Source organism: Engraulis encrasicolus, chromosome 14, assembly GCF_034702125.1.
Source record: "Engraulis encrasicolus isolate BLACKSEA-1 chromosome 14, IST_EnEncr_1.0, whole genome shotgun sequence".
Lineage (NCBI taxonomy): Eukaryota > Metazoa > Chordata > Actinopteri > Clupeiformes > Engraulidae > Engraulis > Engraulis encrasicolus.
The window spans coordinates 47,492,081-47,504,580 of NC_085870.1; the positions used below are offsets into that span (position 1 = coordinate 47,492,081).

At 43.7% G+C, this 12,500-nt stretch overlaps 1 protein-coding gene across 1 annotated transcript in view; it reads right to left on the reverse strand.

Annotated features, from left to right (window-relative positions):
- mst1rb (macrophage stimulating 1 receptor b) overlaps positions 1–12,500 on the reverse strand; it is a 34,024-nt gene that overhangs the window by 13,820 nt on the left and 7,704 nt on the right. The window contains exons 9-18 of the mRNA XM_063215990.1: positions 9,975–10,151; positions 9,198–9,320; positions 8,701–8,877; positions 8,212–8,372; positions 7,839–7,977; positions 6,673–6,809; positions 6,427–6,606; positions 6,092–6,191; positions 2,720–2,795; positions 2,229–2,371 (exon numbers count right to left, since the gene is read on the reverse strand). Of these exons, the coding sequence (XP_063072060.1) occupies positions 2,229–2,371; positions 2,720–2,795; positions 6,092–6,191; positions 6,427–6,606; positions 6,673–6,809; positions 7,839–7,977; positions 8,212–8,372; positions 8,701–8,877; positions 9,198–9,320; positions 9,975–10,151 (1,413 nt within the window). The remainder of the gene's footprint in view (positions 1–2,228; positions 2,372–2,719; positions 2,796–6,091; positions 6,192–6,426; positions 6,607–6,672; positions 6,810–7,838; positions 7,978–8,211; positions 8,373–8,700; positions 8,878–9,197; positions 9,321–9,974; positions 10,152–12,500) is intronic.

Consider the following 12,500-nt stretch of genomic DNA (forward strand, 5'->3'; position numbering starts at 1 on the left):
GTAGAACAGCTGTCTTTGAGCGGGACTGGCTACAAAAACTACAGCTTGCATACAAACCATAGATAGTAACGTATACAAGCACACCCCCATTTCCGGGTCGCGCGGAGTAATACTAGTCAAACCAATACAACCAATGAAGACGGACAATAATGATAATACTGTATATCTTCTCTGGAAGCGTATTTCGCTGTGATTTTCGAGCCAACGTATCGCTGCCCACCTCTGACCACTCGGTGAGTTTCATGTCTCTGCAAACGAAAGTTTAATGCCATTTTATGATCGATTGCTTGAGTGCTCCATTAGAGTCAATGTAAAGGTGGGGGAGCTGCAGTCTTGAATACCCAAATGCTCCATTCAGCACCAAATGTCAAAGTTGTGATGAGAACATCTCTGCTTCACCCCAGAAGTCACCCAAACAGGGCTTAATGTTTAAAATAGCGAGCCACCACTTTAAGAAATCGATATCATACTGTATGTGCCCCTCTGCCTCGAAGGGGATGGGATGATGTACAGTATGTGGTAACACTTCCAAATAAGGGGCCATAATTATGGCCCCTTATTTGGAAGTGTGTGTGTGACTCACATGTAATGACACCTCGTCCAGCCCTGGGTATAGGCGTAATATGTGCCCCTCTGTCTCGAAGGGGATGGGGCTGGCGTAGGGGTGGTAGGTAAACCGCCCACCCCACAGTCCTTGAAGTAGCTATAACCTAATACTTTAGTAAGGGTTAATAATCATTACTTAACGCCACATTAGACACATATTAATTGTTATTAATGCATATATCAAACATTAGCAAGCAGTTACTTAACTATTAGATAACTATTACCTTGTGTTACAAGTTCATAGCATAAAAAATATTTAACTAATACATAAGTAAGGGTACAGTAATAGTTAAGTAGCTATTAGGTCATACTTAACTAAGGACCAAAATTAACACTTAGGCTACTTAATACAAAGGTAAGGCATCACTAATGAATAAATAATACCGAAATGTTGTCTGTAGATTTAGTACCCATCATGCACTGCACTTCTTGGAGCTAATATTTTCTGACATTAACTTAATTATCACAAAGGAATGGTTTAGTTTCGCTTCAAAACTATTACTCTTCATAATGTTCTGCATTTATTGTAGGGTTTTTACCATTAAAACTAATAAGTGGTATATTAACAAATTACCCCACCATCATTGAGAAGTGTACGTCCAATACTTGCTATATAATGGCTCCTGTTGCCATTATTACAGTGATTTGAACGAGTGAAAGCTAGACATCACAGTAGATTAATTATTTAACTATTAGGTATGTGCAGCCAACTCTATTATAAGGGTCCCAAACACCAATATCTATCGATTAATTAACCATTAGTTATCCGCAGCCAACTCTAATATAAGGGTCCCAAACAGCAATATCTATCCATTAATTAACCATTAGTTATCCTCAGTCAACTCTATTATAAGGGTCCCAACTCCCAATATTTATGTATTATTCATCCATTAGTAACTAATTATAACTGTTATTACTAATTATAAATCATAACTGTTATGCCATACTTTTGTATTAAGTAAGTATTAATTTTGGTCCTTAGTTAAGTATGACCTGATAGCTACTTAACTATTAACTGTGCCCTTACTTATCTATTAGTTAAATAATAATATGCTATTGTTATCTAATAGTTAAGTAACTGCTTACTAATGCTCAACATATGCATTAAGTAAGGGTTAACGTTCGGCGAGAAGGTCGCTACCGTGGAATAGCAGCACGACAGAGAGAATCTTTAGACCCCGACGCGGAGCGCTTATTATATGGATATACTTAAATGATTCACACATGGCGGGGACATTTCTTTAGGCCTATTTAATGTTAAGATTGTTGCTGCGCAAAACAAAACAGTGCCGTTGTGGAACACCGCTAGGCAACAGCTAGGTAGGACAACAGGTGTTGTCTATCACAGCAGCTGATTAGAGTCTTGTTGAAAAGTCGCTTTAGCAGTGAAAAGTCTTGTTGCCATTGACAGCGGTCTGTTATAGACCAACCCGTCCGTTATCGAAAAATAACAGACGTCCGAACGTTGGGGAGCCCCGTTGAAATGAATGGAGCATTCGACAGATGACGTCACAACCATATAATAATAACAATAATGATTATTAACCCTTACTTGAGTATTAGGTTGTAGCTACTTTACTGTTTATTATGGCCCCTTATTTGGAAGTGTGTGTGTGACTCACATGTAATGACACCTCGTCCAGCCCTGGGTATAGGCGTAATATGTGCCCCTCTGTCTCGAAGGGGATGGGGCTGGCGTAGGGGTGGTAGGTAAACCGCCCACCCCACAGTCCTCGAGCCCCATCCATATCCAGCTCCAACTCGCCTGTGGAGTTAAAACAGGGACATACAATATCATCATGTGGACTTAAAAAAAGCCATATTCTAATACAATATATGTCTGACCCAGAAGAACAAGATACAATAGAGGTTCTAATGAGATTTAACAAAAGTATTCCAGAACTTTAATGGAAAATCTGTTTGTTGTGGTAAGTGGACCAGTGCCCCGTTTCTCGAAAAGCATCGTTGCGAACCAGTTTGCAACTTAGTAGGTTGCCAGTGGGAAATTGCATTGCAACCAAGTAAGTTGCTAACAAGAAATGCTTTCAAGAAACACACTCCAGAATGGATGTTTTGAGGAAAAGGTGGTGACAGTCATTTAAATTAAACTCACCCTCCTCCGATTCCTCGCGCTGGAACACTGGCGTTACACACTCCATTGCAGACGCACGCGCTGCGCCCACACACTCCTACAAACACAGACATCAACATTATTATAATAATAATAATAATAATACATCAAATTTGTATAGCGCTTTTCTAAATACCCAAAGACGCTTTACAGAACATGTAAGATAAAACAAAAACATGAACAGACATTCAAAGACATACAGAGACTAAAACACAACACGACAGCAATGGAAAGTTCTTTTTTTGTCCATAAATCATGACGGTATGGAGCATTCACATTAGTGGAGAAATATGGAAGCCCACGGTGGGGGCGGCGATGAAAAGGCCATAGCGGGATACGAAAATCCAGAGCCTCCCGTCGTAGAGACGCCGGCAGAGGGGAGCATCCGAGCTCGTCATGTCACCAACAATGAATGTTGTTGTTGTTATTGCTATTTTAGTTGTTGTTATTATAATTATTATTACCATTATTATTATTAGAGCTCTAAATTGAAAAATTTACCACCACCCAAACTGGCAAGTAGATGTTAATCTACTGGCCAAACACACAGTCAGCTATGGGTCAAAGTGGCTGGTGAGTTTTCTTTTCTACCAGCCAAAGTGAATTTTCACCAGCATTTGGCTGGTTGATTGATATTAATATAGAGCCCTGATTGTTATTATTATGAACGTGGTAGAATTAAAATGTACTCTCTCTGTATGACCGATACTCTTATTATGCACACTACTATACCGTATCATCTGTAGGACTATGAGCGCATTCATGCGTATGTAATCACTTTGTGGTTCTAGTGTGTGTGTGTGTGTGTGTGTGTGTGTGTGTGTGTGTGTGTGTGTGTGTGTGTGTGTGTGTGTGTGTGTGTGTGTGTGTGTGTGTGTGTGTGTGTGTGTGTGTGTGTGTGTGTGTGTGTGTGTGTCAGAGACGTGCGGTCAGGGTAGGCAGGGTAGGCAGTGCCTACCCTGGGATAAATGTCTTAAAAATAAAAACTAACACGTGTTTAAAAAAATATTCTTCAGAGTTCACATAGGCCTACATAACAATAACATTGATTCAGCATAAATTATGAGCTGTTTAAAGTACAGTATACACAGGACAACGATCAAAAACCTAAGTAATCGCACGAAGCAAAGCGCTCAGGCTTGGGCAGGTTGCCGTGGCAACGCGCAGTCCCGGCTGGTAGCAGAGACAGGCTGAAAGCAGAGCTTTCGAATGCCAGCCAGGCAGCCCGGTAAGGCTCGCTTTTCCTCTGCCTACCCTGCCTTCAATGCTGTCAATGTAGAAGTTTGCGCATGCGTATTAAGTTGTCACATAGCTTGTCAATGGGACTAAAAGCAGAGCCTTTACTCTGTGGCGGGAGTATGTGAGCCAATCACAACGCCCAAAATGAAAAATTGTTACAATTCAGGTAGTAGCCAATTTCTGCCCTACAGGCAGCTATGATAGCAACAACTAGCAAGGCAAGGCTTGTTCAAATCTCTAGCCGTATCGGAAAGAAAACATGGCAGTCTTTGGCTTTTTGTCTTTATTATTTTAAAAAATGCCGAGAAGTAGCAAGAAAGACAGTTCAAGTGACAGACAGCTGAGCCGTTTGCAATCGCTGCATTGTGGAAATATTCAACATCAGATGGGTAGCAGCTTCAAGTAGTTTGCACTGGGACAAAATGTCTTCATCATGTCAACCACCCCGGGCTTTTAATGGAACTAGCTTGCATGAAAAACACAGCCTACTTGTGATTCTGCTTTAAGGTAAGATTCATCTAATTATTATGCTGCGGGTAGCCTTTTAACATGAACATGCTCAAGTTTTTTCGTGGTGCCTTTTGTTGTCACCGTTTGTCAGGGTGTTGACATTGAAGATTGGTTGTGCGGTGGTGGACATGAATAGACCGTGTGTGTGTTATTATGGACGCGAGATTGTTCTTTGAGCGTACGACATGACTCCATTTCCCTAATTTATTATGATGATGACTACGCAATGCGTGAGTTGTGTGGAGCCTGTTAGCAAGTGCAGCTGCGTTCTTTTGAAGTGCGCGGTGTGCGAGTCGAGATCAACGTGGAACAGGACGATTGACTGGGGATGGTTTCTCGGAGTGCTTCCGCACTCACAAATTGACTTTATTTGAAACACCTTGCACAACCGTAGCTGAAGTGTTTGAGAATACTATCACGCACAAGAATGAGTCTCAGAAGTGGTTTCGTTGGTTTACTCGATACTGTCTGAATGCACGGGTCATGTTTGCAAGCAACCCGCCCCCTTGCCTACTTTCCTTCTTGTCTGTGAGTGTTTGATTATCAGCACAAAACTCGGCAGTGAGGCAGGAGCTGTTACCTAGGTTGGTTTATTGCTAAATGTAAATCGTTTCCCCCTCACATGCTATGGTGTGATTCACAGTTGGTGAACTAGACATTTTATCTTCAAAAGTAGGCTACACTGTGCCACCCTCCATCCATGTGAAACGCCCTGGCATTTGCAACAGAATAAACAGAAGAGCAACAAAATCAACTGCTAAAGCCAAAAGTTAAAGCTTTTCCCCCAAAATGTTGTAGCTTTCTAAATTATTATTGTAAAATGTAGGCCTACAGGTCCTTAAAGGTGTACAAAGCATGGGTCCTGGAGCTAATTTGGCAATTTGGCAAAACAAATAAGTGTAGCTGGCCTTTTCAAGAAATTGAAATTATGTTTTCACTTATTGTTTCAGATTTAGGTCTACTGACAATGTCCAAATGTCTAAATAGTGTAGCCTATTTACTTAGTTATTAGAGCTGTGGTGGTTAAACACTGATGGCATCTTATAGCCTACTTTATATTTACAGTATTTAGAGAAACATAGGCCTACTAATTTGTTGCACATTAAAGACCATATCAGCATGTTTATGTGAATAGGCCTATTTGCCTATTCAAACCATACATTGTGGCATAAGGCCCCCCTCTCTCTCTCTCACACACACACACACACACACACACACACACACACACACACACACACACACACACACACACACACACACACACACACACACACACACACACACACACACACACACACACACACACACACACACACGTTACATTTCAGATCTGCATGAAAGGGGACTATTTGTTCAAAGTTTTTAGTCTTTTGTAAAAGTTTTTAGCTGATAGCGACTCTCCAGATTTGGTTAAAATGCAGGAAATTGCATCTAAGAAATACATTTTTTTCTGGGGGAGGACCGAACCCACCGTTAATATATATATATATAAATAGATATATATTCTATATATATATAAATAGATATATATTCTATATTTACTGCCTACCCTACCATACCCTTCACTGCACGTCACTGGTGTGTGTGTGTGTGTGTGTGTATTACTATGGAGACAGGCTTTAGGTGCTGTTCGTTGGGCTTGAAGCGGATCACAGTGCGGTAGACGGAGTCCAGATGTTTCCCTTCAATAGTGATCCTGGAACCCCTGTACACACGCGCACACACGCGCGCACACACACACACACACACACACACACACACACATGCACACGCAACAATGGTACTTTCTTTTTGTCCTGCAGGCAGGTTGACCGATCAAAGTGTGTGTGTGTGTGTGTGTGTGTGTGTGTGTGTGTGTGTGTGTGTGTGTGTGTGTGTGTGTGTGTGTGTGTGTGTGTGTGTGTGTGTGTGTGTGTGTGTGTGTGTGTGTGTTCACGTACCGGTCGAAGCTGCAGTCTGGCCGCACACGAGTGATCAGCGGCGTATGTTTGTAGCGGAAGACCTTGGTGGTGTGTACGTGGGACTTGTCAATGTAGACGCGTAACACCACATCCTTAACCTCCGAGACTGGCCGCGACACACACACGATCGCTGACACATTACCCCGCACCTTAAAAACGCTAAACACACACACATAAAAAACCACACACATTATCACACACACACACACACACACACACACACACCTCTCCACAGGGCATGGTTCTCCGTCCAGGGTGACTTTGCGTTGGGTGCCGGCGTCCAGGTAAGGGCCCGTGATGGTGATGCGCGTTCCCCCATCTACAGGCCCGTAGTCAGGCTGGACAGCTAGAACCTCTGGCACCTACACACGCACGCACGCGCACACACACACACACACACACACACACACACACACACACACACATGTTAAGTCTGACATCAAGATTTCAAAATTGTGTACCACTAAGCAGGGGTGCATTTCTGGAAACCATAGTTGCTAAGTATATTAGCTACTTTGTTGGTTGCAATGTAATTTCTCATTGGTACCTACCCAAGTTGCTAACTGGCTAGTAACTACGCGTTCGAGAAAGACAGCCCAGTATTGCTGGGGCACTGTGGCTCAATGAGCTAAGGCACTATACCACCGCTGTGCATCGGTGACCCGGGTTCAATTCTGGTACGAGGTTCTTTTTCAATTGTCAGGTATCTCACAAGTGAACCCAGGGAGTGTGTCGATGCCGTTGATGAAATATCAGGCGTGTGTGTGTGTGTGTGTGTGTGTGTGTGTGTGTGTGTGTGTGTGTGTGTGTGTGTGTGTGTGTGTGTGTGTGTGTGTGTGTGTGTGTGTGTGTGTGTGTGTGTGTGTGTGTGTGTGTGTGTGTGTGTGTGTGAGGGCTGGGTTCAAAAGATCCATCCACGATCCACGGATTCGAAAAGTTTGATTCAACATGTTGTGGATCGATCTTTTGCAGAGTATTACAAGTGCTATTTTCTCAACCACATCGTGTAGCTCTCTTCCACATTCATGTAGGCTACATATACAAATACACAGGGCCTGTTCATGTAAAGTACCAGAGTTTTCCCACCTTTCTCTCTCATACCAAGTTTCCTACTTCTTTCTCTATTACATTTTTGTTTGGGGTTCAGGGGCTGAGATATTTAGGTTTTTATAGCCGTCTATAGTCTTAGAATTCTAGGCATAAATGGGTTGAGGTGACAACCCAGCAATACAGAAGATCGATATCGAATCAAGTCGAATCAGATCGTGGATGGAATCGGATTGTGACCTGCTGGATCGGAATAGAATCGATGCAGAAAATCTGGATCAATTCCCAGCCCTATTAAGTGTGCGTGTGTGTATTTGTGTGTTTGTGTGTTTGTGTGTGTGTACCACGAAGCTGAACCCGGGCAGTGTGTCTGTGCCGTTGATGTAATATCTGCCATCGCCTCTCTCTTCCTCCACGCGCACATGCACCGGAACATTCCGGAACAGCAGAGGACCCTCCACCGGACGAACTTTACACACCAACCTACACACACACACACACAGACACACACATACACACACACACACACACACACACACACACACACACACACACACACACACACACACACACACACACACACAATAGCTCTATCGGACGCACTTTTGTTTGTGTGTGGCACAGCGTGTGTGTGTGTGTGTGTGTGTGTGTGTGTGTGTGTGTGTGTGTGTGTGTGTGTGTGTGTGTGTGTGTGTGTGTGAGTGTGAGTGTGTGTACCGATTGCTGCTGCTCTCTCTGGGCTGCACATGACAGAGTGTGTCCCCCAGTCGGACCTCATGGCTCCGCGAGTTGATCGGCTGTCGGCCCGGCGACTGGAAACTCCGCCCACACAGTGTCACCTCCGTCTGGCCATCGGGGGGCGCCGTCTTGGGGAAGAACTGCAAGCACACACATTACACACACATTACACATTACACACACATTACACACACACACACACACATCCGTTACACACACACATTACACACACACACACACACACACACACACACACACACACACACACACACACACACACACACACACACACACACACGTTACACATTATACACACACCCACATTATACACACATACATCAGGCATACCTCAGTGGTGCCCAGTGGGAAGGTGTGTGTGTGTGTGTGTGTGTGTGTGTGTGTGTGTGTGTGTGTGTGTGTGTGTGTGTGTGTGTGTGTGTGTGTGTGTGTGTGTGTGTGTGTGTGTACCTGAGTGATGCCCGGTGGGCAGGACTCGTTCCGCCAGTGGGCGGGGCTTGGGCACTGCGTATCCCGGCAACAGCGGCCCTCACACCAGCCGCATCCCATGAAGCTCGGCGCCAGCAGGCACACTGAGCATGTCAGGAAGTGGTCACAACCCGGCCCGCGCTGGGGGACCTGGAACACCTGTGAAACAGGTATAGAGATGGTTCATCCATCACAACCTATGTTCCTTTGTTGTGCACTTCATTTAAAGCAGATCTGTTCTGCTCTGGTGTCTTCCCCCCAGTTAAGATTTCCTGTCTGTCTTAAGTAGAGTGTGCTAATTTACTTTATTTATAAAACATTTAAAAAAAACACTAACCCTACTTAGCATCTGTTCTGTTGTTTACTGTGCGTTTTGTATCTGCAAGTGATGCATGCTACAATTATGTCCTCGATTGTAAGTCGCTTTTTCGATAAAAGCGTCTGCCAAATGTAATGAAATGTATACTGTAAGTGCTCACCTTGTCTCCCACCACGAACAGCAGGTGTTGGTCTGAGTAGACGGCGGCGGTGGGAGAGACCGGCTGGTCTTTAGCCAAAGAGTAGTTAGCGAAGATTATAGGACTGGACCGCCGTAACACCAGCTGCAACACACACACGCATGCATACACACACGCACACACACACACACACACACACACACACACACACACACACACACACACACACACACACACACACACACACACACACGAGCCAGAGAGTAGTTAGCGAAGATTAAAGGGCTGGACCTCCGTAACATTAGCACACACACGCATATGAGTGCACACACATGTACACAGACACAGACACAGACACACACACACACACGCACACACACACATTTAATAAGTTGTGATTTATGGTTGCATGACATGACTTGCATACCAGAAATGCCTAAATGCTGATCCCAAAAAAAGTGTGCAAGGTTTAGTATACCTGTGCAGCTCTGCATGCTTATGTAAGGCCCAGGGTATGATTGCTATGCATGCAACACATGCAACTGTATGCGAACAAACACATACTTGAAAAAAGGAGTCCGTCGGAGGTGACAATGCGTGAGCAGTGAGCACACGTCAGGGCGGCGCAACGACAGCCAGTCCCACTATTGTATGTATTTTTTTTGTTTGTATTTAGTGGACTATCTAACAAGCATATTGTAGCATGTCAATCACCTATTACTAATTAATTGATGGCCATTAGATGCCGGTGCGTCACCTGACGTCTGAGCCCAAAAAAGGTATTTTAATACTGTATACCTGTAGAAGGCGTCCGTCGGAGGTGCCGATGTGTGCGACTGTCTTGTTGTGGATGGTGGTGACCAGTAGAGAAGTCAGCAGCACGCTGGTCATCTCCCTGTTGAACAGGTCAACTCTGTAGTAGGGCTTGGAGACCATGGTAGGCTGGTCCTTACACGCCGCATTGTTCTCCATACTCTATAAGGATTAATTATATGAATATAAGTAATTATAATATTATTATGTTATATATACAGCACACTGGTCATCTGTCTGTTTAACAGGTCTACTTATAAATACATGTACAGCATGTGGGCTACATAGTAGACTACATACAGTATAGGCTACAGCAGGCCCTTTGAGGTAACGTTCCACCGATTGTCATAAGAGGGGTTTTCAGTTGATAATAGGGCCAACAGTTGTGTGCCTGGCTTTAGGCTCTCACAGAGGTACATATACAGAGAGAGAGAGACAGAGAGAGACAGACAGAAAGAGAGTGAGTGAGTGAGAGAGAGACAGAGAGAGACAGACAGAAAGAGAGTGAGTGAGTGAGAGAGAGAACGTATAATCCCACTAGTCACAGAGGTCTTCAGAAACCACTTACGACAGCGGAAGCGGTTTCTGTTCCCCTTTCAAGGGCAAAACACTGTCAAACACTTGAAAAATGTTGAATACTGTTGCTTCATTTGCCAGCTAAAAGCAATTAAAAAAAAAAAACAGAAGCACTCCTTAGAGTAAACTGTCTGTCATGAGCACAGAAGCACTGCTTGAAGTAAACCACCTGTCATTAAACATCCTCAGCCTTTAAAAAATGTAAGCATAATCTGTGCAGCACAACCTTTAAGACCGACTGCAGTGTCTATGGATATTTATCTCGAACAGTAAAAAAAAAGAAAATTGATTAGTGTTCCTCAACAGCCCAGTCTCCATTGGAGAGTATTAGTCTATTTTATTTCTTAATACTAAGGGGGCTGTTGGCAGGCCTGTGATAGGGACAATGGAGCGTTGGGAGGTTTGTGATGAGTGTAAAAGGGGGCAAGGATCTGCACACTGCTTGCAAAAGACTTAATTTAGGACCATTGGGAGCAATAGATCATAGATCTTCTTCAGGCATCTTACAAAGGTTAAAAAACAGTCAGAATAAATAGAGGCCTACAGAACCTACACTGCACATGGTTGCTTGTAATGATCAATGTCTGCCAGGCCTAATTAGAACAGCTGACTATCAGCTGATTACCTAACCGCCAATCAGCTGTGTAGGCCTATTTATTTATTTTTTAACCTTTGCAAGATGCCTGAAGAAGATCTATGATCGAAATGTTGCCCCCAATAAATTAAGTCTTTTGCAAGCAGTGTGCAGAATGCAGATCCTTCCCCCCTTCTACATACGCCATTTTTGATTTGGCACCTGCTGATGCTTTTCTGTTGGTTGTGGATGTGCGTGCCTTCCACTATAGTCTTGTTTTATGATGTGGTCAAGGGGGTGTTGCGAGTCTCATGATGAGGTTCAGGGGGCGTTTGTTCAAAAAATGTTGTGAACCACTGGGTCAGATTAAGGTGCTGCTTACACGTATCCGGATATGTTTAAATGTGGATATTTTTTTTATCCCTTTTGCATGTAAACACGACATGTAGATAAAAATAAAAACTACATTGTAACAAGTGCGTTTTAGCCCTGTAAATGGCCGGATATTTGATATGCGCATTCTAAAACTCTGTTTAGGTGTAAATGGAAAGCCAAAACAGTAAACAGCTTCTGAACCACCGGTGTCTATCCCATGTATAGGCACTGTTCCTTGCATATCACAAATGACAACATCTTCAGGGGTCACTTAGGGTGACATGTATTGTACCGAGGTCGTTAGGGTGTCATGTATCGGGGTCGCTTAGCCCCTTAATGCTCCAGTGTCACACTGCAATAGTCATTGAAAAGTTAACTACCAGTAGTACAATACTAACACAGGGCCTTTAGTAATGCACTATGACTTGATCATTGCCATTCTGGTAACAGCAATTTTATTACGCCATGTTAAGGTGACAAGTACAGGGGTCGCTTAGGGTGACATGTACCGGGGTCGCTTAGGGTGACATTATGGGTTCAGTAATCAGCTGCATTTCCTGCCCTGGCTAAAGCCACTTCCTGTCTACGGTGGAGGTATTATGCTCTACACTACAGTACACTATCTCACATTGCTTTGGTTTGGAATCGCAAAGGTACTGTACACCGACATCATGTCAATATGTAATACATGGAGTGACTTTTTGAGCAATGTTGCTGGGCTCTTAGGGGGGCTCTAGGTTGCAAACGCACTGGTAGGGCATTAAGAGGGTTTTTTGCAATACTTAGGGGAGCGTTGGGAGGCTTATGATGAGGCAAAGGGAGCATTTGTTCAAAGACAGGTTGAGAACCGGTCATCTAAACCCTGCTGTTGTTCTAGATTGTAAGACTGACCCTAAGTGAACCTTGCTGGCTGATTGTACACTCAGTCCCAGCTAATGGGAAGTTAACGAGGGACTGTGTGTGTGTGTGTGTGTGTGTGTGTGTGT